This window comes from Telopea speciosissima, chromosome 11 (genome assembly GCF_018873765.1).
Source record: "Telopea speciosissima isolate NSW1024214 ecotype Mountain lineage chromosome 11, Tspe_v1, whole genome shotgun sequence".
NCBI classification, from domain to species: Eukaryota; Viridiplantae; Streptophyta; class Magnoliopsida; order Proteales; family Proteaceae; genus Telopea; species Telopea speciosissima.
Genome location: NC_057926.1, coordinates 35,433,814 through 35,459,700, shown reverse-complemented (window position 1 = coordinate 35,459,700; position 25,887 = coordinate 35,433,814). Strand labels below are relative to the sequence as shown.

Sequence of the window (25,887 nt, the reverse complement as noted above, 5' to 3'; positions counted from 1 at the left end):
GTTGGAATCTAGATAACAAAAACTGTTGGTCTGTTAATCTATCTATAAACAAACCTGAAATACACTTCTTGAAATTTGGTGGCAAAGCTAAGGATTTGAAACCTCCGAGGGGGGCTTGCTTAAGCTATTGAATATACTGAATAGAGTTAAAATGGTCCGAGCATACTAAGATCTTGAGAATACCATGGGTAGCTGCCAGCTCTATTTTCTCCTTATCCCTTCAAGTTCCACCCACAACACAGATTTGTTAATATCTACCATCCAACCAGTATAAAGATGGGGTGGTTATTACAATCTGTAGCTATAAGTCCATAACCAACACCATTGGATCTCTTGAAGCCATCTGAATTCAAAACAACCCACCCTAGAGGAGGAGGGGTCCATTTTACCCATTTCATAATAGAATTTGAGTATATAGGATTTATATTCCAAACATTAAAATTTTCCTTTGTATGAGGAGAGTCCTCCGCCTTGTCCACAACGTTTGAAAATTTGTAAAACACATCTCTATCGATACAATGAATAATATATTCTGGAGGAATTCATCCAAAAAAAATATCTATATATTCTGGAGGGGATTTTTTACACCCATGCCCAAAAATCTTGACTTGTTTAAATTTTAAGTTATGGGTCCGGAACTCGAAACCATATCCACAGATTCCTCCCTCGTATAACTACAAAGTTCACCACCAGATGTACGAATTGTAGTAAGAACCACTGGCTGACGAACCCTCCATAGATTTGATGCTTTAAACTTAAGAGTTATGATGGAGGTACGTTAGTATGCATAGGCACCGACGCTCGGGGTGTCCCGGCACAAAAACAGCAAGGACAACACACACTGGTTGATGGCCTGGTCAACTATTTCATCGACCAGTGCTGCTGTCATAACAAATCTCTATCTCGGGAGTACGAGACCCAGTGTCTCGAGTCGGGGATCTCGCCGCCACGTCCCAATTACCTTGTAAGATCGTTCCCCGATAATTTCTGGTATGTGGGACCCATGTACGTGAATTTGGATAAATAACCTGATTGGGCATTTGGGCTCTAGCCAAATGGATCATAAACAAAACCTAAGCTAAGACCCATTTCACTAATCAATTCGTTGGAGAAGAGAAAAGAAAGAAGAAGAAGAAGAAGAAAGGAAGAAGGGTTAGGGTACTAATTTGGTAAGAAGCCTTACCTTTCTCTCTTTCATCTCTAATGTATACCATGAATTCCTTGTTGAAAACACATCTGTCCTTCCCTGTCCAGCTTGTTATTGTGATCTAAGGTGAGGAGAAATCACCCAATTGCCTTCAATTCCAAGGTAATCATCAAACCCTAGCCAACTCTCTTCATGTAATCCATTCCTAGACCTAAGGTTAACTATGCTACTGAGATTGAACCATGAATTTATCATCTATCTTACTTATATGTATTTATATCCCAAATTGGGGCAAATTATAACCCAATCCTTTTATGCATGCTTAACCTCATGTTGTTACCTCATTATAATCTCTAATGGGCTTAGAATTATGTACATATTCTACCTTAATTTGAGATTTGATCATCCAAACATGTGCATGTTTGAATTGATATGATAAAAATCGATTTGTATGTATACATGGTTGTATCCATCTTCAAATCATTACTTCTCCATTTTGATTGACCCAATTAAGGTTCCAATCCTTGGATTAAGTAAAGTAAACATCAGTCTATGATCCAATTAAAGAAATCCAACCAAAAACTCCTTCCAAAACCCCTATTTCAACCTTGGTTTCCTTGCTGTAAAATCTTCGATCACTAACCCGGTAGACTACTTCATCAACCAGTGATGGCAGTCTCAGTCAAAATAATTACTATATCACTCAGGCTAATGTCTTGGTCGACTACTTCATTGACCTCAGTTGCTGTCAAACCCATAATAGAGTTTTGGACCTAATCCAACCCAACCCTAAGGTAACACTAGGACCCCACCTACACTTGGATATCTTCTAACTCATGTGTATGATTTCATAATTATAGGACATAGTTAATCGATCGTCAAAACCTAACGGGAACCGGCTCAAAAATCAATCAAGCTACGCAAACACAAGCATAACAAGGTAAGTGGGGATAGATTTGATTTATTTTGGGAATGTTAATTTTATTTAGAATGTTTATTAGGAATTATACATATGAATGAATGCTGTTTTTATTCGAAAATGGTCTTTTGGCTGATGGTTATGGTTTATGGTTATGGAAATGTGGAGTGATATTGATGCGACAGTTTGAAATGTGAATCTTAGTGTTAGAATAGATGGTGTAGTTGGTTTGAAAATGAGTGGTGTGGTGAGTCGTAGTATGGGATGCGAGAACACTATACACCTCATACTATGCCATTTAGTTTGCATATGATTAGGAATGTCATTCCCTAGTGCTACAACCCTTACCAGCAGGGGTTCAGGTGTTGGGTGATCATATCTCCCTGTCACTGAGGAGTGTAGTGGTACATGGGGATGAGGTTTAGGCTATGATTATCAGAGTCTACTGACGGTAAGGTTAAAAAAAAATAAGAAATAAAATACTAGCGATCGGTATGGGTTCCATACAACAATTGAGGTTACGTCTCGGGGAAGTGTGAAGGAATCGAAAATATTTCCCGAGTTGTTGGCGTAGCACAAACTTAGAGACTTAGGCATTATTTGTTAGGTGGAATTAAGATTAAAATTGAATCTATGCATATAGGATTTTTGCTTTGTGTGTGGTCTATCCTTTACTTGCTGGGTCGGTGGAGCTCACCCTTGTGGAATATTTTATGTGTGGAATATTTTCTTTTAGATTATCTTGCAGGTGGATGTGATGGTAGCAGGAAGGATTACTTCGAGGCAGAGGCTGACGACTATTGTGGACATGCTGGTGTAGATCCAGAGGAGTGTGATCCTATCACGTGAGTGATTAGGGTATCCTTGGAGAACAATGACTGATGACGTGGTGTTATCTTTTTGTTTTCTTTTTTTAAAAATGTTATTCTATTTTGTGGAAGAGTTTCCACTATTAATATCTTGGAGTAGATGTATCTTGGGCCGATGGTTGTGAACCTTGGGATATCGGTCGTCTGGAAATTTAATGTAAATAATATGTATATAAAACTTGTAGTACTTTACTTTTCCTGCACTCTAATCAATGTAACACTTGTTATCTTGATATTGTGTTGTGCTTGTGACGTGTAAATACTGCATTTTGATCTTGGAGGTCTTCGAATATTTTGGATATTCGGGTCAACCAACGAATCCAGGGGGTGGTTTGCGGGTATGATAGGATTCTAAAAAAAAAGGCGTACTCAATGCACGAGGCTCCCACCACTGTGGGGTTTAGGGAGGGTCATAATGTACACAGCCTTACCTCTACTTTCGCAGAGAGACTGTTTCCAAACTCGAACCCTTCCATTTTGAATCAAATTAAGTTGTCCCATCTGACTTTGTCATGGTGGGATATAATAAGATCCCAAACTGAGCAGGTAGAGAATTTACCTAATGCGTTTGTTGTCTATATCACTTTGTCACCCTTTCTTGGGTCATATAGAGGGATATTCTGAATCTCAATTTTAATTCCTTGGATGAAGGGGTTAATTGCTGAATCAATATTCTATTTTCCTTCAACTAGAAGGGAGCTAATAGTGGATAATTTATTCCGTCACAAGGTGGATACATTGTTACCTTACTTTAAGAATCCTTTTGAAGCAAGAGGAAGCAAAGCTTGGGATTCGAAGAGACTTATCAAACTAAAGAAACTTGGAGAAGATCGTCTCAATGGTCTTGCAAATAGTTTTTGGCAGTTGTGTCACACTACGCATTTTCATCCTCTCAAGTGCGGTGCACTACCAAGTGCACCTTAAAGTGCATCAGACGGTGGCCACTGAACTTGGGCGGATAATAATCCAATGCACAAGTGAGGTGCACCGTCCAATGCACTTTAAAGGTGCACTTGGTAGCATTGTTCATAATCTCGGATCAAATCAGCCAGATCGGATCAGTAACGACCGCCGTTGATGCCGAGATATTGTCGATCTTGTCTAGGTTTGGCAGTATCTAGATTGGTTAACCCGCTTGGTTCAGGCGATCCAATCCGATACACTTGAAAATGCGCAAAAGGGTTTTAAAACCCAAATTTCCTTTCTTCTTCATTAATGAGAGTTTTCAGGGGCGATTTCAGCCCCCAAGAGCCTCAGATCCGCAAGAAAATTAGGCTTTATTACCATTTTTGACTGGGGAATCAATCTAAGGTAAGATTTTAGTATTTTGTTAGCTGGATTTAGTGTTCAAGAGGCTTCCTCAACAAGTCTCAATTCAGTTTTTTCAAGGTTTTTCACATATTTTTGTTGATTTTTCCTCAGTAATGGCCTCCACGCAAAACAAAAAATCCCCCACTATCTTCTCCTTCCCTGGTTTACTGCTTCTAAGCAAGTTGTATAGTTTGATCTAAGTTGATAAAAAGCATTTGAGACTAATGCGAGTGTTCACAGTTAAGGTTGTCAATGAGTAACTAGGAACCAAATACCGATTTCGGATCTTGATCAAATAACCTGAATCGATCTGGACCGAATTTAATATGGTTAAGTCCTGGATCTGAAAAATGTCCTTTTAATTCGGTTCGGTTCGGATCCAGATCTACCCACTAAATCGACGGATCCAACCGAATATGAACCGAGTACCCGCTTTAAAAGTTGAACATGAAACCGCAAGCTCCCAAGCAGTGGGAGGAGACTAGGGCTCTGACCGCGTGCTTGTTGAAGAATGAGCCACCCCCCCCCCCCAAGTCAAGCTGGTGCTTGTTATTGCACCAGGGGTTGTTGCACTAGGTGCTAAAGCATGGGTGTTTTGTATCCATTGAGCAAAAACCCTAATATTTTATTAGGAAGAGTTTTAATAATTTAAGACTCTAAGTTGACGGTTAACCCTTAGTGCCTTAAAGCCTTAGACTCACATACTCCTTAGTTCTTACATCTTACTAAATACTGATTCTTCACGATCACAACTTCTTCTGTAACTCTTCAATCCTTCACCTCTTTCTCTTTACCGCATCATCTTCTCTGTCTCTAGCAGTGTTGCAGTGGCTTCATAGTCGATTCTTCTTCTTCAACAGCTTTGCAATTTCAACCTCCGAGCAAGTTGGAGTTATCTCTCTCTAAGCTTCTTTTGTGCTCTTGAGTCCTAAACAAACACAATGAAGGCTGAAGGTAGAGCTTATAGAATCATCTTTCCAATTCTCTGTTTCCTCTCCTCCATTGATCTTACTACATTGTTCCAAGGCAAGCAAAGACTGCAATAATGTGTATTGAAGGTATAGAAGTAACGGTTTCTCTCTCTCTCTTTGTCTCTCCATGCGTTTTTTTTTTTTTTTTAATATTAGTTTTTGAGATAGTAACTAGATAATAATCGAATATAAGAACCGAATTGTAACCAGTTCCGAATAGAACAAAACCGACCAGGATCAATTAGAGTATTCAATTCTAGAATTGATTCGGGACTTGGTCCGGATCTGAATCCCACTGCCACTGCTTGGAATCAAACCGGATCCGAACCAAATACTCGGTTCCATACTGAATTGACACCCTTATTCATAGTTCATTGCCTTTGAGTAAGCTGTATGGTTTTTTTTTATCCTGGTTAATAAATTTTAGGGAAAATTACATGCCCTTCCCCTGTACTATGCCTCTTTAGAATGAAAACTTGTAAAGGTCTTGAGTGTTGAAGTCAACCCTGAATGATCTTGATGGAGACAAGTAGATTTCAATCAATAGAACTTTAGAAGACATTTTCACCTCACAATAATGATCTTTTGGACTGTGTTGGATGGGTGAAAATGTCTGACATATTCTCTATTTATAAGATCATTTAAGGCTTTAAAAGAACATATGCAAAATGTGCTCTAACGGGTCTATTCTTTGTCCATCCGGTCGACCTGAAGAATGATCCGGTCGATCGGATAATATAGTCGTTGGAGGAATATAGTCGTTAAAGAGCCATTGGAGCAGTATGTCCTGTTGGTCAATCGCCGATCGATTGATTGTTCGACCGGTTTAAGGAACCGATTGAAACCGGTTGCTCACTTTGACCAAGTGGTCGATTTGGGCTCTTCAGCCGATCGATTGTCCAACCGTTTGGGTTTTTTAGAGCATTTTGATAGCCTATCCCCAACGGTCTTCGGTCCAATCTTTTCCCAACTTATGCTAAGGACTTCTAGGATCTTTAAGTCACTTCTTAGAATCTCTACATGATGCAAATGCGATTTCATTAATATGTGTGTAAATACAATTACAAATATGCGCGTGTGTGTCTATGTATGTGCGCTCGAATATCTTCATGTAGAAAGAGGCTTCAACTTGATTTCTTCAAGTGATGTTCTTCAATCTTCAAATGATCTCTTCTTTAAGATCATCTTTGTTTGAGAGTCCAAGTCTTCAAAGTCTTGATCTTCTTTATTCCATCATCAAATTTATTGACATATTAATATACAATGGCTTGTGCCAACTTGTTTGTTATCATCAAAATAATCATGGAGTGAGGGAAGTGTTTTCCCAACAAATCCCCTATGCCTTGTCCAGGCAATTTTAGTCAAATCTAAACTGAAATAGCCAAAGAATTGGTTGTCTCTCCACTTGTCTTGCTTACAATACCCTCTGAGCTCGCAGGTTCTGCAGTGCAATTCTCTGAATTAGAAACAAAAAAAAAAAATCTCTAGTTTATTTTGATTCAGAGTAAGGCACTAGAATGACATGATTCCTCTACTTACTTTTCACTCCTTCAGCCCATCAGCTTGCTTCACTTTTTGTTTTTGTTTTTTCGATAATAGCTCTGGCGCTGGTATGCATAAACAAAATCAAATGTCAGTCTTCCCACTCTTACTATCTCTCTAAAATCCCTTCTAATCATACTCTCCATTTGACCCTCACTGACCGAAACTTCAAAATAAGTTGGATGCATATGCCTTCCTAGTTTCAATTTTGTGGACCCAAATAAGACCAACGGAGGCTATGCAAGAAACTTCGCCGAAGATAGTTGTAGTGGTAGGAAAGGGAAGAACATGGTCGGCAATCAAAATTTGGGAGGAAGAAAATGGAGTTGTGAGGAGGAAAAAAGGGAGAGGAGCCATCCTCATTGGTTTTTTACAAAAAGGTTATAGGAACCTGGTGGGGGCGGAATTGCATGAAAGGGGTTGCAAAAGAAGAAGGATAAAAATGGCTATCTCACAAGGACTCAAGGTTTTGGGGATTATGAAAAATATTACTAAGCCACGTCACCACTTAACAGACGGACAGTAATGACAAGGGTGTAATAGTAATTTTTTGCAAACGAGGGGTTTCAGAGTGTAATTGGGGAAAATGCAATTGAGGAAGGTGTAATTAGGCCATAGTATAGGAGAGGGGCATGTAATTTCTATAAATTTTATGCTTATCAACAATGACCTCACTTTTGATCCAAGTTGGATCTTCATCTTCTTCACTTTTGATCCAATCTCCAATTCGGGCAATGACTAAACCTTTTATTTGTGTATTAAAAGAGAAAAAAATAACTATTTTACTTCATTATGCACCCCTCAAATAATTTGGATCCTCTACTGTCGAGCTGCCCGGTAGGACCGTGCTACCCTAACACATGGCTATGCGCAATGTCCGCCTTACCCCTATCCAAATGCCTTGCCCGAGTAGGGGTAAGGCCATAATTATGCGTAGTCCCGTGTCTGGGCAGCACGATCCTGCCAGGCAGCTCGATAGTAGAGGATTGGGATCCCCCCTCAATGCAAACATAGCTTACATTTATTTAGATTATTTTTAGGGATTTTTTCTTCATCCTTTTTTTCAAAATCTTAAAAGTTTTTTCTTGCTGAGTTGGTAGGATAAAAATTCGGCACACTACACCCAAAAAACAGGATGTTTCTAAAACTGATTTAATTAATTCTAGTCGTCCCACAAACACACACCAAAAAAAAAAAAATTTACTTTTATGTTGCAATGGCCATTGGATGGACATTTTTGTCATTTGTGTTGAAAATTTTTGTTGAGAAAATCCCGTAAAGCATCTAGAGAAGCCAAGGAGCTGGGCGGGAAGCCATGATCGAATGCATTACGGAGTAAAGTTGCTCTTTTCCTGGTCTCATCATCAGCCATAAAATTTGTGATCCCACACAGTATATCATTCTTCGTGATCGGCTTCGATCGATCACCTTCTTGGATCATCAAACCAACCTTAAGATGACACGTAACTAGTTTTGCGTTATGGTGCTGATCACCACGTATTGGCCAAGCAAGCAACGGCACACCTCGCCCGATCGCTTCTACTGTTGAGTTCCACCCGCAATGCGATAAAAATCCAGCCGTTGATGGGTGACTCAGGATCAGAAGCTGTGGTGCCCACCCCTTTATGATCAAACCCCTCCCTCCTACTCGGTCAGCGAAGCCATCAGGAAAGAATACATCGCCACCTCCTCCACCTGGCGGGCCACCAGGTGGACCGGCTGGGCCTGGTGGGCCACCAGGTGGACCGGATGGGTCTGGAGGACCACCAGGTGGACTGGCTGGGCCTGGAGGACCACCGGGTGGATCGGCTGGGCCTGGAGGGCCTCCGGGTGGACCGTGATTACTTGACTGGACGACCCAAATAAACGGCATGTTCGACTCCTCTAACGCATCCGCTAGTTCAGCTAGCTGTTCAGTCCCTGGAGACACTTCCGAACCAAAGGACACGTAGATGACAGATCCACGTGGCTTCAAATCTAACCATTCGCTAACTTCATCCTCGCTAACACTAGATTTCCGTTGAGTACGAATCTCACGGTCGTGAAGAGTCGAATCAGCAGATTTCCAATACTGTTCCGGCAAAAGTGGGCCCACGCCCCAAACCGGCTTCCCCATCTGATTGGAAACATATTCAATGAATGGACGTTCCAGATCATCACACGTGTTGATCAACAAGGCGAGAGAGTCCTTCGTTTCGGAGACCCACGGCGGTCTGTGACCAGGTGTCGGTGGTGGGCCTGGTGGTGGCGGAAAGCCACCGACACCACCACCACCACCAGGGTGGTGGTGTGGCGGCAGAGATCCATGATCGTGTGGGGGTGGAGGATGATCACTTTGAGTCAGATCAGAGAAGGTAAGACTCATATCCTCCGGCAAGCCAGGAAGAGCTATAGTCAAACCAGGTGCCGGTTTCTCAGGGAGGGGCTGGAGCTTCCACGTGGCGTACTCCATGGCGGCGGAACAAGCGCCGGAGGTGAAGAAACTGATGATCGGGATCTGGAACTTTTTGATGGTTTCGTTGCCCCAGCTCATCATTACGTCAACAATCGCACAGATGGGCATCGAAGAATCTAAGCCGTTGTTGACTCGGCATGAGAGAAGATCGGAAAGGGGTTGGACATTGTGGTGGTGGTGATGCATCGGTCCGCCGGAATCCGCCGAGGAAGGAAGGTCAGGGAGCTCAGAGATTTTGATGAGAGGATGGTTGCGAAGAGAAGGAGTGATGGAGGAGGAGAGAAAAGAAGGGATAATGAGGGTAATTTGGTAATTTCGGGCTGCTAAGTGTTTGCAGAGCTCGGAGCAAGGGAAGAGATGGCCCTGCCCGAAGAAAGGGATTACTAAGATCTCATTCGACATATTTGCTTGTGTCAGTCAGTGTTTTTGTTCACTATCCGTTTTGGTGTGATTTCCTCTTGGTCGGGTTTCACTACACCATTAGGGAACTGGAGGATTTAAATCCTTATAGGAGAGCCTTTGGAGTCTGTTTGAGGGGTTGTTTTGACTGTTAGGTATGATGTCGGTATGGAAAGTAGAAAGTAGAGAAGGAAAAGAATCAAAATTGATGAAAGTGAGCAGAGAAGAGGCCATGAGTTGAAGTGCTGGAATTTTCTAGGGGCCTACCCATTAAGAAAAATAAAGTAAAAGTGAATTGAGTATTTAGGATTGGTAGGTTACCTTCTTTTTATTTGTTTAGAAGATTAGAAGATAAGATTATTTTATTTTATGGGTGACCAACACAAGTGGTCAAGGTTATAAAGACTATACAACCAAGGAGTAGAGAACTGCCAAATTGTCTCACATGTATAAGACAATCTTGGAAATAAAATGTCAAATACTTGATGTCGTGGAGGACGGTTATCTTCGTTCCTAAGTAACCTTGGGATAGAGGGTTCACAAACCGACCTTCCCCCACAAAACTTTTAAAAAAAATACCCTTAAAAAAATGAAAAAATGATTTACACACTAATGATATATATTGAAATCTCATATACCAGCATTTTATTGATCCTTGGATAACAGAAATGAGAACAATAAGAAAAATCTGTTCTTAAAATAGAAAATATCTTCATTTTTTTGGGAGACTATAAAAAATGAAATTGCTACTTACATTAGAGTCTAGGGTCCACATAAAACATTAAAATATACACGATTTTATGACAACTCTTAATTAGAGCCTGATCAAACCAAAGGATAGGTTCAAATCAGGTTGCGGACTAAGGAAGGATTAGTACCTCGGCCTACCGATCAAACCGATTTTTTTATTTACTGGTCAAAATCATAAGTCTAGAGAATGTTGCTTTTGAAGAATATCCACTTGTTGCTCTAATGATCTCCAAGATGGTCTTACTGAAGGGAACTTTGATCTTTCTTTCTTTCTTTCTTTCTTTCTTTTTTTTTTTTTATTTTTATTTTTTATTTTTATTTTTTTTATAATATTAAAGACAAGAGCGGTGTCCAACTTTAGGCCGACTAAATCCCCCCTAGGTTCGTACATGACCCCCACGCCACGCACAAATCAGGAGTTTCTGGGTCATAGTGAGCCTTAGGCAGGTGGCCCCAAGAATTTATACAACGGCGAAGGTTTGATCACGAGACCTCGCTTTCTGAGACGGAGTCTCATGTCCCCTCCAAACCAGCTGCGCTAACCCCTTGAGGTTAGGAAACTTTGATCTTCAAAGTGGGCTTCCCATCTTCATGCCACATGGTGTACTTAAAGAGGTGCTATAGTTGATACCAAATGGTAGTTATCACAACATTCCATAGATGAACTTAATAAAGTGTAAGAGAGAGGGAGAATAATTTAGCATTGTTTGGATCCAACTAATCCTACGTCCACTACCTTGATCACGGATCAAAGGAAGGACTCGGATCAGACCTAGTACTTAAGATTAAGATAAGAAGATATCAGAGTTTGATTTCTCTTGTTGAGCCAAAGAGGAAGAATGACTGAAAGAAATAAAAAGACAAAAGAAGGGAAGGCTCACAGCTGATTCAAGAAAAGGATCAGAGTAGTAGGAATAGCAGGCACATGCAGAGAATAGATCTTAAATTTCATTTAATATTTTAGCTCTATAACCTCGATAGGGGATTACATCACAAAGAAAAAAGTAAATCATAATCATATCCTTAAACAAAACTTGAAGCTAACTCCATTCAACAGCAAAGGTTGATTGGGGGAGAAATGAAACATTACACTACAACAGGCAAATAAAAAGAACACAGAAGAAAAATTATAAGAACAAACAGGGTCAGGGCGAAACCAAAGCTGAGCTGCAAACTGGACCACGACCAGTCATCGGCGTAGTGTCACTAGTGCCTTAAGAGCATGGCCAGGCCAATTGCAAGCCTTTAGTTTAGCTCTTCTGAGCTGTTCATCCAATCAAGTCAGGCAAATGGACTAATGGGAGACAAATTTGTATGGAAATCTTCTAGATTATGTCCAAGTGATAGACTATCACTGTCAACTGTAAATCAATTACATAAAATGTGCATTAATGAAGGAAAAAATAAAACTGAATCCGGCCTAGACATCACCAATCTGGAAGTCTTCATCACCTACGAGAACTTTTGATATCAACAACACATCATATGACCCATATTCGGCTAAAACATAAAACACACAGTAAGGATAAAATTCAGAAAGTGATGAGATCATCTTTCGAGGATGAATGTTTCTTAGGATCCTGACCACCTTCAGATGTGCCCCCACTTTTCTTGCCGAATATCATCTCATCAAGATCATCCATCATATCATCCTCACCAACCCGGACACCACCTCGAGAACCGGCAGGTTTTCTGATAAGTGCATCTTCTTTGCCAAGCCGTGGGGATTCATCAGGCTCAATGGCAACAGGTATCATGGCAGGTTCAGGCACAAGTGGGACTGCAAAAGGCTTCTTAAGCTCCTCATATCTAGTGAGGACCTTTTGAATCTCATCATTCACGTTCAATGCTTCAAAGAGCAAGGCTTCATTGTCACCAGATGTCTCGATTATCGTCTGAACAGTATATTGGGATTGGCGGCACTGCTGTACAAGTGTTGTTGTCAAGTCATCCTGCGCATAGAATTCAGGAGGGATTATAAAAAATCAATGTGTAGACAGCATGTTAACATACAATCTCTGTATCGTATAGATTAGCAAAGATTGAATGGGTGGTTAATGGAAAAAAAATGGTATGTAAGTACTGAAACAATTAATTATATATATATATATATACATATACCAGAATTAGCACCAGCGGAACAGGAACTGAAACAAAACTGCTCAAAATGGAGAATATATATAGGTTTAATAGCACCACATCAGCAGTAACATAGGTGGCAGGCATGAGAAACCTAATAAGCAGAAGCAATGTATGTAAGTACTACTGTATGGGTGTGTGCTCTTTTTCTTTTTCATTTTTCCTTTAAAGGATGGAGTCTGTGTTTTGGCAGCTGATACAGGTATGGAAGCGTCAAAAAGAAACAAAAGCCATAAAGTAGATTATAATCACTCATAATGCCAATGCCACATTACAAGGGTCAAATCAACAACATATAACGGATCGGATTGGTCACATTCAACATTAATATGCATCATGCATTCGTGCTTGGCACGTGTCAAGTCCTCACTTGCTGAACACTTTGGTCACAGGTTCAAGTCCCGTAAACAGCCTCTCTGGAAACAGGGGTAAGGCTATGTACATTTGACCCTTCCCAGACCTTGCTAAGTGCGGGAGCCTTGTGCACTGGGTACAGCTTCAGATCAAATTTCTTAAAAAAAAATCAGTTTCCTTTCACTGTTTGACCCTCCTTTGGCAGAAATTCAGACAAAGAACCCAATTAAATCTTTTCACATTCAAAGGTAAGATGACTTTATATTATTTGCCTTTTTCTCAAAAGGTTAGGAATGCATTATTTGAGAAAGGTATTAATTATTAAAACTTGTCAGATTTCAGTCCGATTTCTGGTGTATGAAGAACCAATGAACATAGCTGCCACGGGGTCAAGGCAAACCAAGGCGTTGGAGGAGATCTGGATGCAAGGTGACCAAAATGCCCGCCTAGGTGACCAAGGCGCCTGGATGCCAAGGCGGTCACCTAAGCAACACCTAGGTGACGCCTTGACAGCTATGCCAATGAAGCCTAAACTAACAAGGAAGCCCTAGTGAGTGAATGCAAAGAAATGTGGAGCTCCAGGAGGGTATGAAATGTACGGGGCCAAAATCTAGATGATGAGGAAGTTAGGTTGATGCCTTAATAATATAATCACTCATAATGCGAAGCTGGAAGAGTATGTAGAACAAGTCAGGCTGGTGATACAAGGCTATGATATAGAGGTGAATCAGGCAACTTCTCAGCAAGGTTTTTGTACAAATCAATTTAGCTAATAGGTATTGCATTTCCAGGAAATTTGTGTGGCACCTGTTAATTAAAATTAAGAAGGCTTTCTTAATGTGGCAAATAGTACTGAATACGCAACTGACAGTGGAGAATGCTGCAAGGAAGGGATTCAAAATTCCCTGCAGACATGTAATGTGCAGTATGGAAGAGGAAAGAAAATACTTGTCATTTGTTCTTCCACTGCTCGATTATGTGTAGTTGCTGAAAGTTATACATATACTGGTTCCGAGCAAAATCGGCGATGCCACTGTATATAGAAGAATTGTGATGGGATCGTGGGTTCAATAACTCCAAATTAGGGTCACTATTGGCCCACAGATGACAAACTCAAATAACGATGATGATGGCAATTCCATAATTTATGGGGCAGTTCAGCACCTTATATGTAACTAAACGAGTGAAAAGACCCAACAGTAAATAGAATTTGGAAAGAGAGTATTCTGGTTATTAAATTGAAGTAGGGGCCAAAATAGAGCTAAAGTTCCAAAGGAGGGGGTTTATTGTAATTATGGGCAATAAGATTTTAAACTATATTGTGAGAGGTTTTTTCAACCTCATGACAACCAGTACCCATTGAAACCAAATTCAGTTCCGGATGAGATAACTATCTCCTGCAAATTCCAACCAATATGAAAATTCAGGAGGGTATCTCTAACTAACAAACCTCTTGAGAGTTGAGAGCAACCTACAATGGATCCAATAATCAAATAAATACATCAAGCAAATTCGCAGAAATCTGGTAGGGCGGTAAGAACTGAACTAATCAAGAAGATGAGTTTGATTCTCACAAATCCAAACTGAGGGGTTTAAGCCGCCGCCCCTAGGAGTATGTTCACCATACAAAATTTCAGAATAAAAGGAAGAGGGACAACGGAGATCGATCCCTAATTAATTGGCTGGAGATATCGCCCAAACAGAGTACGGTAGAAGAACTGAATAGGAAAGAGGGAATGGGGAAAAGGAAGAGGTTAGGGAAGGAAAAACTAACCTGATGGAAGCAACCAAAGATGAATCGAAGAAGGAAGAGGAGAGACAGTACGACCAGCAGGCACACCAAGGTAATATCCACCAAGCTTAAATTAATTCAATCAATTTCATTCCAAAAGCTCTGTCGGTGCTTACATATATATGGAAAAAATATTTCAAAACAGAAAAGAACTCCTACCGTAAGTTAGGGAAGAGTTCATTCATCCTAGAATAGAATTCTTCAAACAGAATTTGAAAAGGTGTGGAACTGTTACTAGAGTTTCCCACCTGTACAAGCAACTAGTAAAAAAGAATAATAACTAAAGATAAACCTAAGACTAAACCCAACATGCAACTGCATCACCCCTTCTTAAGTAAGAAACAGAATCAAGGACGAGATAGGAAATAAAATTTGAAGGGGTGAGGTGTTTCTGGAAATTATACGAGAGGATAAAACAAAACAAAAGTTCATAAAAGGAGAGTATCAATGTAATTACAGCGTATGGGGTTAATTGTAAATAAAAGAAGACATCATCTTCAACGTTTCACTGAATCGAATTTAGCGAAAACTGATCCTACAACCGATCAATGGTGCTCCTTCATGAGATCATGATTCAACCTAGGATTTGGAATAGGGAATTGCAATGCATGGGTCTATTGATCACAATCGACAACTCAACAAGCATCCATACTAACAAATAATGATTTGTTCACAACTTAAACTGAGAATGGCGGAAGGAAAACCTTGTCTGAAAACGATTCTGCAGTTCACATTCACAGCCAACTTTAGCACTCAGACTCCACAGACAGAATCTCCCTAAGGTAGGTTTAAAAGACTTGCAACAAAAAATAAACCCACTCAAACTCAAACATTGAAGTAGCGTTGGAATCAGACTCCACAACCCTATCTCCTATGACTCTTATTGTTGGATAAACAAGAATAAAATGAAGAACACTAATTAAACCCAAAAAAAGGGGGAAATCCCTCATTGACTCTATGTATAACTGATCAAATTGACGTTTTCACAGGGTTGGACCCGACCACTTAGACAGCACTTAGGTCATAATTTTAACCATTATTTTGAAAGAAATGGTATGGCTTAAGGGTTTGGGGAAGTCATACTTTCTGCAATCATTTGGAAAGAAAGAAATCAGAACATATTTGACATAACAGTGGCAAGGAAATGATGGGAGACAGTTTAAAGGGTGTCACTGTCCCAGGAGTTTGTTCAAAAGACAAGGGAGAAGATTTTCTGAATGGGACCAAAATGAACTGGGTAAGGGAGTGTTAATTGCGTGCTGTGGCTGTATCCCTATTTGGGTAACTGCTGGCTCTGTACTTCTACTCATAACTTTTCCAAAAATAGAGAAACGAGTCTTCCACAAAATGCTCTCTCAAATATTGAACTATTTCATGACATCAAAGGCTAGATCTAGGATAAACAATTCAGAGCTAAAAAAAAGCATAAACTTTAATATAGACTGTTGTACCTGAACTCATGGATGACTGGATTAAGATTAGTCATTCAATAATAAGTTCCCCCACTCAAAAATCAGATTACCAAAATTCAAAGCCTCTTTATGTATCAACTAAATTAACCCTGCAACAGCATCCTGCACCTCCTGGAGAGGTTCAATATAACAATTTAGGCATTGCCACATTGTTACTGGAAAACAAAGCATATCTGCAAAATGTTACCATTCAGATACCAAATATTTCTAATTCATCACTGATCAGAATGAGGGATCTCTAGATCCTTGCAACAATTAATACACTTCCTCAAAACTAAAAATCTTTGAATCCTAGATCTCAAAAACAGCTATCAATGAAGCCTTAGTATGACGAGCACAGGTTTTCATAGACATCAAGTCATAGAAACACACCAGAACTACTTAGTCCTAGGTCATAATGATTCATTTCTACGGTACTGTTGATTTGCCAATTGTCAGTGGACCACCTGGTTTGAACAATCTGACAATCAGAGTATCACATGACAAGTCCATAGCATACTGTAATCATAACAAAGTTAAAAGTCTTAAAACATATATTTCAGTTTGTAATTTAAATTGCCTAAGACTCACTCATATCCCTACCCAGCTAACAAGAGTCTTAAGTCTTACAACTAAGCTGAACATGACCTTTTTATTAGCTAAATGGCTTTAATATATTTAAAAACAAAAAAAAGGGCTTACCCAGTGCACAAGGTTCCCGCCACTGCGGGATTTGGGGAGGGACATAATGTATGCAGCCTTACCCCCGCTTCATAGAGAGGCTGTTTCCCAACTCGAATCGACGACCACTAGGTCGAAATGGAGCAACCTTAGCTAAATGGCTTTAATATCTCACATCAAATTCTATATTATAAACAATCATTTGGCTGTACAGTTTATTTGAGCCATGGTACCATTAGACAGCAGGTTGGTGTTTGAAACATTAGGCAGCCCACATTGCAAAGGGGGAAAAAGCAAACAGCATTCTAAATGCAAAATCTGGAGATATTATCAAGGAGCAAAGGATGATGAATGGCAGAAGCCAAGTAAACAATGTGGAGATACCTTATATAAGGGATCTACAGCTTCTCTAAGAGCTGAAGTGCCACTGGCTGAATGGTTCAACAAAAGATTCCTCTATAACCAGATTGACACATACATCAGTGTACATTGGCTTAGCTTTCTTCCTTTTAAATTTCAACAACAAAAAAGCAGAGAAGACACTACCATAATCATATGTTCCTAATACTAGGCATCTGTACCAGAGAGACAACATATACTGGTATTGATGAAACACTTAACAGATCTCCTGAGCAAAAATATCAACTCAGTTGGAAGATCCAAAACAGTTATTTAACTAATATCAAAGATAAGTCAATTGAATGGCAGGGTAGGTCCATCGAATCTTTTCAAAATTGAGAATCAAAGCTCCCAACAACTGAATGACCTACAAATTCTTAAACACAATAGATTTAGATTTACACTTACGATTTCACAGGTTAGGGATTCATAAAAGGGTTAAAAAAGAGAAACTACTAATTTCACATGTAGTTAAACTGTACCAAAAATAAACTTACCTGTAAAACATCTTGTTCTGGAGAGGAGGATAAAACTGTTGAGAGCAGCTCAATACTGTTCCGTGCTATATCAAATGCTTCCTTGGTTTGCTCTGCTGAAAAATTTTGCTCTGGAATGCCCTGGTGAATATGGTGTCCTAGAGTTGTATTCGATTCTGATTCCGCAACCGAACGAGGTGGAGTAAATATTGGAGCTAAACTCTCATCATCACGCCCAGGGAACCGAACACCTCTGGATTTCAAACTCTAAAATGGGAAATGGGCGTGGAATACACAGAAACAAAGAAAGAGCAAATCATGTCAGAGCAAAACAAGCTCTAAACTTTTAACCCACATTCATAAAGTCAGGCAGGGTCTGGGTTCAAAACTCGACTACATTTTTTAAGATATAAATCCAAGAGATGAGGTACATACTACATAAAGGTTATAAAACTGCCTTAATCACACTGAATCAAGATCAAATCAGTATCATGAATCAGTGCCTCAAAACTCCCACCTTCCATTTCTAAAACCCATATTTTAGAATATTTTTTCTATTTCTCAAACATTTAAGCCTATGTCCATCCACAAAGAACTTCCAAAAGATCCATAGGGCCAAAAATTATGTTTCAATTTTTACCGAAATTAATTGTTCCTAATTAAGAAATAATTGCCATTAAATTTTTTAAGTCAGATTCTATTACAATGAAATCAATGAACTTATAACAGGTTATATGGTTTATCGAAATTAGTGTAAGTTGATCACAAATTCATAAGTTATGTCCTTTTTTCTGTCACAAAAAGAATGTAGAACAGTTCTACAGATCGAGAAGAAAGACTGAGACCCCTGTTTTTAGCCATGTTGCATGCCAACTGGGAAAAACCGGACACCTTTGAGGACACCATGTATTGGTCATGTGACAAATTTGGGGCCCTAACTCAATCGTAAGGCCCACCATGTATAGCTCTTGTGTTTTATATGTTATAGAATCATTCAAGGGTAAGTGATTTTTAATCACTTTTTATCAATTTAATTTGACATGGGGCAAAGTGCATTTGGCCCCACCACAATGAAATATGGGACCAGCCATATGGCATATATAGCTCCAGTTGTGTGACAGGATATAAATATCTGTGTCTGCAATCCCCTTTTTTATGCCGCATTTTATTTTCTTTTAAATAGAAGTTCAATTTCTATAACCTCATAGAAACTTCTAATCTACATTCTAAGCAATACACACATGCATTAGCATGCGCATGCACACACACACACACACACACACACACACACGCGAAAGAGAGAGAGTGAAACCATAGCATTACTAAGTTAAGATGATGAGAGATCAATCAAGTGGAAAACTGAAAGTCAAAATGTGTGTCTATGCTGTCAGTATCTGAATCTGTGACTTAATATGTTGGATATGGATGCCAAATAGTCATAGGTTTATTTTAAGGCTATTTCCACATGTCAACAGGGCCCATAAAAAATCAGAGTTTTTTTCTAAGGGTAATTTGGTTCGTATGAGACTATTTACGGTTACATCGTAATCTATTATTTGTAATAAATTCAATTTTTTTTAGGCTTTTTAGAATTTAAGAATTCACTTTTTAGTAAATTATGATTTTCAGCAAATCTCAATTTTATTGCTTATACTAAGTTCAAAATTTACTATTTATAGGAAATATGATTTTACAGCATTCCAGAACAAGGGGGGTGGACACATGCTTTTACTACTTTTTAATAAGATTCCACTTTTTCCATACTAGCGATTCCGTTTTTATTCAATTGCCAGCTAAGTTTTTGAGCCCAACTTTAAATTCAAGTATTACAGTCATATTAAGAGACCCAACTAATCATAACATTTAGTTAGCTCTCAATAAGTATGTGTTTTACAACGAACTCTACATGCCGACGAATGTCTAATGGAAATTGAGTTGTTGGCTGTAGAGCTCCAACAGTGAATTATTGATTTCGTCTTTCACCCCGTTCAATTAGTTTTGTCTCTCTTCCCTATCTCTTCAAAAACTTAACTCAGAATTCCTCTTTTTTCTTTTTTCATTTTCCCAACCATATTTCAAATCCCATAATATTTGTTCTGAGCCAATAAGGTCATATATCATGGTTTATTTCACTTCCTTGGCTTTATTTATTTATTTTCCCCCTTCTAAGAAATGCACAGCCTGTTAATTTATCCCCATGTGAATGACTAAGTGCTCCAATCAAATTAACAAATGTAAGCATCTTAAGGTTTAGTATTCATACAGTTCATCGTTCAGGAAGAACAAAACCAAAAGCCACATAATTTGTGCCTTTATATATACAGATCAAAACCTTAGTGGAAGGATCATTGGATTTTCAGATATTGGGATCAACATATTAATTTATCCCTTTCCAACTAAGAAGATGATAAATTACCATCATAGTTCCCTGGCTCTTAATATAAACTTGAAAAGCATAAAATAACACTAACTGCATAACTAATTGATTCGCAACTAATCAAACAGGCAAGAACACATCCACAACTTATGATACATTGACTGTATTGCCTTAATGCAGTGGATAAGGTCTTGGCTAAACGAGTTGACTAACTAGTAGTTGCCTACTTAGCCACATTGTTTTAGTTAAGGTACTTGTTGAGCATTATTCTTTTACCTTTTATTTGGCTCGTATAACCATGACTTGTGATTCCTTTACAATCCTTTGTTAGTTCAACTTGCTAAGATTATCAAGTCAAATACAGTTTCCTTGATTCTGGAGTTAAATTTCTAGACACTCATAATTTCCTCATCTCTTCAAGTTATCTCTGCAGTTCGTTGCTTTTAGAAGTTCTACTTCCAGTTAGAAATTAATCTGAAAATGACAATCCAAATTAAAAATTGAAGCCCATGTCAAAGTTATAGTTGAACAAATTCTCTCTTGTATCCATGGATCAAGTACAACTATTTCCCTGATTAATCCAGTGCATATAGCGGTTAAATCAGTTCGAAAAAACGACGTCTGCACTGAAATAAAGTGAGAAAAACTTTAGTTACCTTGTAAGTTTCTTCATAAACAGGCAAATACCGCAGTTCATTGGCGGACTCACCCCATGCTTCGATTAGCATGAGAGCTTTGTTCCGATTGTTTACGACAGTGTGAGGATCATCAATAAGCTTCACCATCTCATCCAAGACTCTCTCCGCTGCAACCTCCGAGAATGCCTTCTCACAGTTCTTCACAACAGTCTCCAGCAAGACCAAAGCCAGGTACTGAACCCTGGGGTTATTCAGCATGATCCTCTTCTTGATTCCCCTAATCAAATCAACACTGTTTATCTTCTCATGATTAATCATGTCACAGAGATCAAGGTTGGTGGCCCAATCAGGCTCATCCAAGGTCTCGGCAGTCGCATCCTCGACAATCTTATCAACCTGGTTTGGTCCCTGGAAAAGCTCCTTCATCTTAAAGCTCATAGAGCTCATACCAGCAGTCATCTTCCTCCCCACTTCTGCTCCTCCGATCTTCAGGCGTTCTCCGAACGCACTGACTTTCTCCATAAGATTGTCACTCATTTTTCAAACCCTTTTCAACCAAAATCCTAATCAGTTCTCCAACCCGAATCCTCCCCCGAAAAACCTCACCTTTGAAGTTTCAGACGATCGGAAACCCAAAATTCAACAACTCACAGTGACGTGATTCTTGATCAACACTCAAAGTTGCTGGAAAAAAAAAAATCCATACCCATTACTTCAAAATCACGAAAAACCCAAAGAAAACAACTAAACCCCAAAAATTTAACTGAAACAAACATATATATTAAAATTAACAGAAAACCAATAACATAAAAACTTACAACAAAGAAGAATCTGAGGAAAATTTTTCTGGGTATCTAGAAATGGGGATAGTAAGAAGAATTAAAACGAAAGAGATTTTCCATAGAAACCTGGAATAGAAGGCAAGCTGACAGCGAAGACGACGTCTCAGTTTCTGTTCGTCTCGGCCTTCAGTCCTTTTCATATGCGTTACTTCTTGTCTCGCCCTGTGATTAGTTGATTACATAGAAATATTAGATTAAATTATATTTGAATACTTTTAAAATTATTATCCGTTGGATCCGAAACCGATTTTACTTTTCTAACCGTTGGATTGATATTTTGTCGTTGACGGAGTCTTGGAATAATGAGTAAACGGCTTTGGTTCAACGTTACTTACCTTACTGTTCTTCTCTTTCTTTTTTGTCTTTTTTTAATTAGAGAGATTCTCTCATCAACTCCATAAAACAAGGATTCAAGGGCTTTTATGTCATTTCAAACGGCATTTATGCCAATTCGACTGCATTTAATGCAGATCGTGCAAATGTATGAAAACTTTTGCCTAATTATTTAAACAAAAAATTAATATAAAAAAAATTAAAGAAAATAAGTGCCCCACACGGTTAGTTGCTTTAGCTTATTCTATAAATTTAAACTCTATTTTAAGCTTTAAATTAGAGTAGGCTTAGGTTAAAAGTCACCATTGGAAGCTGGGTCCCACTCGACTCTTCCTACTTCACCAGATGGGATTAATGGAGTTAAATATAAAGTTGTTAAACGATTCGGTTTTAGTTGGTTCGGTTCATATTGCAATGGATAGAAATCGAACCGAATATTAATTGGTTCAAGTTTCTAAATCGAAGAGAGATTAGTAATTGGGTTCGGTAATACAGTATCTTTACTGGTTTGATTTTGGTTTTTTGTTATTCAATTTAATTGATTTTATTTGGTTTGTTGTTTGGTTATTTTGTTTAATTAATCTATTCAGTTAACACTATTGGTTTTAAACGGTTCTAATCGGTTCAGAACTGCTAGTTTATTGATTCAAAACTGAGACCCGATTACTATTTTACAATCTGTAAAATCAAAATCAAACCGAATAATAATTGGTTTACCGATTCATTTAAACCATTTGATACCATTTCGGTTTTGGTTTGAAGTTAACATCCTAAATTAAATATAGGGAGAGGGTTACCTAAAAGGGAGCGTGGCTCATGCGTCAGCCCAAGGGCCAATGGGAGCACGTGTGAAAGCATCAATAGGGACAAGATTTTTGTCTTTTATGAGAGGCGGGTGGTCATTTCACCCCTATGTCTAGGTAGGCATAGGGGTCGCACTGCCTTTCAGGGTTCTTTTTTAGTTAAATACAATATTTTTTTTGGAGAAAATTTTCGTTCACCACATCATCCTAGGGTTCACAAATCCCTATAAATTTTAGTATTTTTTTCAAAATACCCTTGCGATACCTTTCCACACCCATTGAAAGCCCTGCGTTGAATGAATTCCCATTCACCGTGGGTGTAGAAAAACTACATCATATTTTTTTGCATTGGATAAAATGGACAGTTTATGAATGAATGACCAATACCGAGTGTCACATGTATCACATCAAAAGCCATCATTGGAAGGCAAGGGTGTCAATCATACTGATTCTAGGTAATCAGTCTTTTCACCAAAAAATAAATAAATAAATAAATAAATCAGTCTTGATCGTAGTTGGTTCCGAGAATGGTTTGAGGTATCGGATTGGATCGGTCGATTTTGGTTGGATTGGATTGATATCGGTCGAGATCGATTCTAATACCGATCCTATACAGTTATACGAATAGGATTAAAAATATAAAAAATAATAATTTTTTTAATAAGAAAACAGAGACAAAAGTGTCATATTTGCCCTTGTTTGGACAATCCCAATCCGTATTGACCAATCTGATCCAATCGATACCGAGATCACGAACCACGGTTCCGAGACCAATCCTATATCTTGGATTACTTATGGATCAAGTCGATTGCAACTCTTATTCAGTACAAAGATCAAAACACCATTGAATTAAGCCTAAAACGATTTTTTTTAGCCAATATATTAGGTCATATATAATATTGATAAAATTAGAAAAAATTTTATGGAATATAATTTTTTTGGGGGGAGGGGAAGAACCATGAAAGGCAGCATGACCTTAGCACCCAGACACAGGGGGCACGAAATAATTGCCCTTGCCCCATAAAAGTTAGAAATGCTGCCCCCGTTGATGCTTCTATATATGCATGCTCCCATTGGCCTTCGCACTGATGCAGAGCCACACTGCCTCTTAGGGAACTCTCTCCCTATATATTTTTTTATTAAATATGAAATATGGGAAACGATTCTCTGAGCCACCAGGGTAAAATACACTAGCACCTTTGTGCCTCTTTTTCTTTCCTCCCCGCATAAAATGATTGATGAACTCATAGGCTCACTGAGTGGGGGTGAAGTAGTGACACTCAAAATTGTTCTCTCAAAAGAATGGACTAAAAAACTTGCAATGTGCTACTACGATCAAACACATATCCATACTAGTTACATAAATCTCAAATCAAGCAAACCACTGGGAAGAAAACTACAACACACAACATCAAATATACGAGGTTCGCCAAGGTAGCTATGTCCATGGTGCAAATGTCCGCTTGGACTATGTTTTAAATCCAGCCCGGGTATAATACATGATATAGATTTTGTAGCAAAGACTATAAGGAGCACCAATCCCCAAATTTATGTGGCATTCACCATAAAAGAGCACCTACCCCTCTTATCAACACCCACTTGATAACTTACAAAATATAAACTAAACCGGCATACGCAAATACTTAATAGTTTTTTTTTTTTTGTAAAAGCCAATACTTATAGTTTGCTCAAAGTTAATTACAACTATGGTGTTTTGTCAAACATCTAGCCTATAGTCTCACATGTATACAAATGTGAGCAAAGAGAATAGAGTACCTCCAATTGCTACTCCCTCACAATCACTCACAAGATACAACACAAGCACTAGGGTTTCAACCTCCTTGTGACTTCCTCTCAAACCCTAGGTTTGTTAAGTAGTTTTTCTCCTCCCTTCTTCACAACCCTTGATAACTACATAGTGATCTTAACGAAAAACTCTCTCAAATAAGTGTTCAATCACTTCAATGATGGGCTTCAAGGTTTTTTCTGAGGTTTTTCTCCTCAAAGACTCTCTTCTCTTTTCTTCTCTTAAATGGTATAAGTTCTCTCTAATTTTCATGTTGTTGGAATATATGTCCATCAAACTTGATTTTTATTTAATATTTGAATTAAGGTCAATTATTAATTGATGGTAATGGTTATCATTAGGTTTTCACCTAAAATTAGTTCTCAACTAGGGTTACGATTGGACATCCAATTTATATGGTTGTCATGCTATCTGTTCTTCAGAATGATGATTCCAAAACACAAGTGTGAGTGCACATACAGTATGTGCATAGTACAGGATCACACGAGAGACATACATTTGTCACTGCTAGTTGATGAAGCATGAAATTCTCACTAGTAGAATTCTATTGGTCTCTTGGCTTGAGAGGTCATTGTCGTTGCGGTTACTCATCATGAGTTTCAACGCACCAATGGTTAATGTCTTCTTAACTATACGCCAGTGTATTAGATTCATGGTGTTTGATCGTGAACAAGAGAGACGCTCGACACGGAATTCACTGCCCTACTAGGGAATGTCAATGAGAGATAATGTCTATAATTAGATGAAAATCCATCCAGATCCAATAACGATTTTGTAAAGAGTTTATAAATTATTTTGATAATTAATAATATAATAGTATAATATTATTAAATGTTTAAAAAAAATGTTTTAGTCCAATCACTGACATAGAATCTCTACACTAGCATGTTCGACGGACCACGATTTGGTTGTAATAAAATTGCATGCCCCATAGTCTATTATGTGATATTTGTTTGGTGGAGGGACTAAAATATAATTAATCTGATTAACTTACGAACATTACTACTTTGGAGAGTTAGTGGTATATATATTAACTCATTTAATCTATATATAAAGGTGTTAAAAGGTCAGGTTTCGGTTTAAACCATAGCTGAAAAAACCAGGTTTTTTCAACTCTACTCGCCTTTCCAAAACCTAGTGATTTGGACGAGTCAAACCTGGTTGAAACGAATCTATTTTTTCATAATCCATGAAACATAGCTCTGCTAGTAATAGTAAGTCACGGAATAAGTACACACTTTGTACTCCATCACATATACCAGTCTACCACTAGGTACTACCCTTAGGCCTCAGCCCTGACATAGAGTATTTTACATGCATATGCACACATATGAAGATCCCTCTGGTCTGACCCCACCCCACTATTGACACAACATTTTCCAAAATTTGCTGGCTATTAGAGATAGGGCTGTAAACGGATCGGATTCGGCTC

At 38.6% G+C, this 25,887-nt stretch overlaps 2 protein-coding genes across 5 annotated transcripts; both read right to left on the bottom strand.

Annotated features, from left to right (window-relative positions):
* Positions 1–7,948: 7,948 nt before the first annotated feature.
* On the bottom strand, positions 7,949–9,650 carry LOC122646846 (UDP-glycosyltransferase 73B5-like). Of its 3 annotated transcripts, none has more exons than XM_043840455.1 (2): positions 8,506–9,650; positions 7,949–8,454 (listed from the first exon to the last, which is right to left on the bottom strand). In XM_043840455.1, exons 1-2 carry the CDS (start codon positions 9,614–9,616, stop codon positions 8,000–8,002), a joined length of 1,566 nt encoding a protein of 521 aa, XP_043696390.1. In that variant the 5' UTR covers positions 9,617–9,650; the 3' UTR covers positions 7,949–7,999. The 3 variants fall into 3 exon arrangements, with proteins under 3 accessions (XP_043696390.1, XP_043696391.1, XP_043696392.1); XM_043840456.1 differs by having other exon boundaries at positions 8,536–9,650; XM_043840457.1 differs by having other exon boundaries at positions 8,557–9,650.
* A 2,027-nt stretch (positions 9,651–11,677) lies between these two features.
* LOC122646218 (TOM1-like protein 1) lies at positions 11,678–21,664 on the bottom strand. 2 transcript variants are annotated; one of them, XM_043839720.1, is made up of 4 exons: positions 21,579–21,664; positions 20,689–21,354; positions 17,677–17,922; positions 11,678–12,315 (listed from the first exon to the last, which is right to left on the bottom strand). In XM_043839720.1, the coding sequence occupies exons 2-4, from the start codon at positions 21,205–21,207 to the stop codon at positions 11,896–11,898; spliced, it is 1,185 nt and encodes a 394-aa protein (XP_043695655.1). In that variant the 5' UTR covers positions 21,208–21,354; positions 21,579–21,664; the 3' UTR covers positions 11,678–11,895. The 2 variants fall into 2 exon arrangements, with proteins under 2 accessions (XP_043695655.1, XP_043695656.1); XM_043839721.1 differs by lacking the exon at positions 21,579–21,664 and adding an exon at positions 21,489–21,502.
* Positions 21,665–25,887: the final 4,223 nt, after the last annotated feature.

What these genes read in the sequence shown, in the direction of transcription:
- LOC122646846 (XM_043840455.1), bottom strand. Translation starts at nt 9,616, where the DNA reads ATGTCGAATGAGATCTTAGTAATCCCTTTCTTCGGGCAGGGCCATCTC. An exon ending in TGGTCCTCCAGACCCATCCG is followed by an intron (nt 8,455 to 8,505) that starts GTCCACCTGGTG and finishes GTGGCCCGCCAG; the next exon opens with GTGGAGGAGGTGGCGATGTA.
- LOC122646218 (XM_043839720.1), bottom strand. Translation starts at nt 21,207, where the DNA reads ATGAGTGACAATCTTATGGAGAAAGTCAGTGCGTTCGGAGAACGCCTG. An exon ending in TTTATGAAGAAACTTACAAG is followed by an intron (nt 17,923 to 20,688) that starts GTAACTAAAGTT and finishes TTCCCATTTTAG; the next exon opens with AGTTTGAAATCCAGAGGTGT. An exon ending in CAGAACAAGATGTTTTACAG is followed by an intron (nt 12,316 to 17,676) that starts GTAAGTTTATTT and finishes TTCTATGCGCAG; the next exon opens with GATGACTTGACAACAACACT.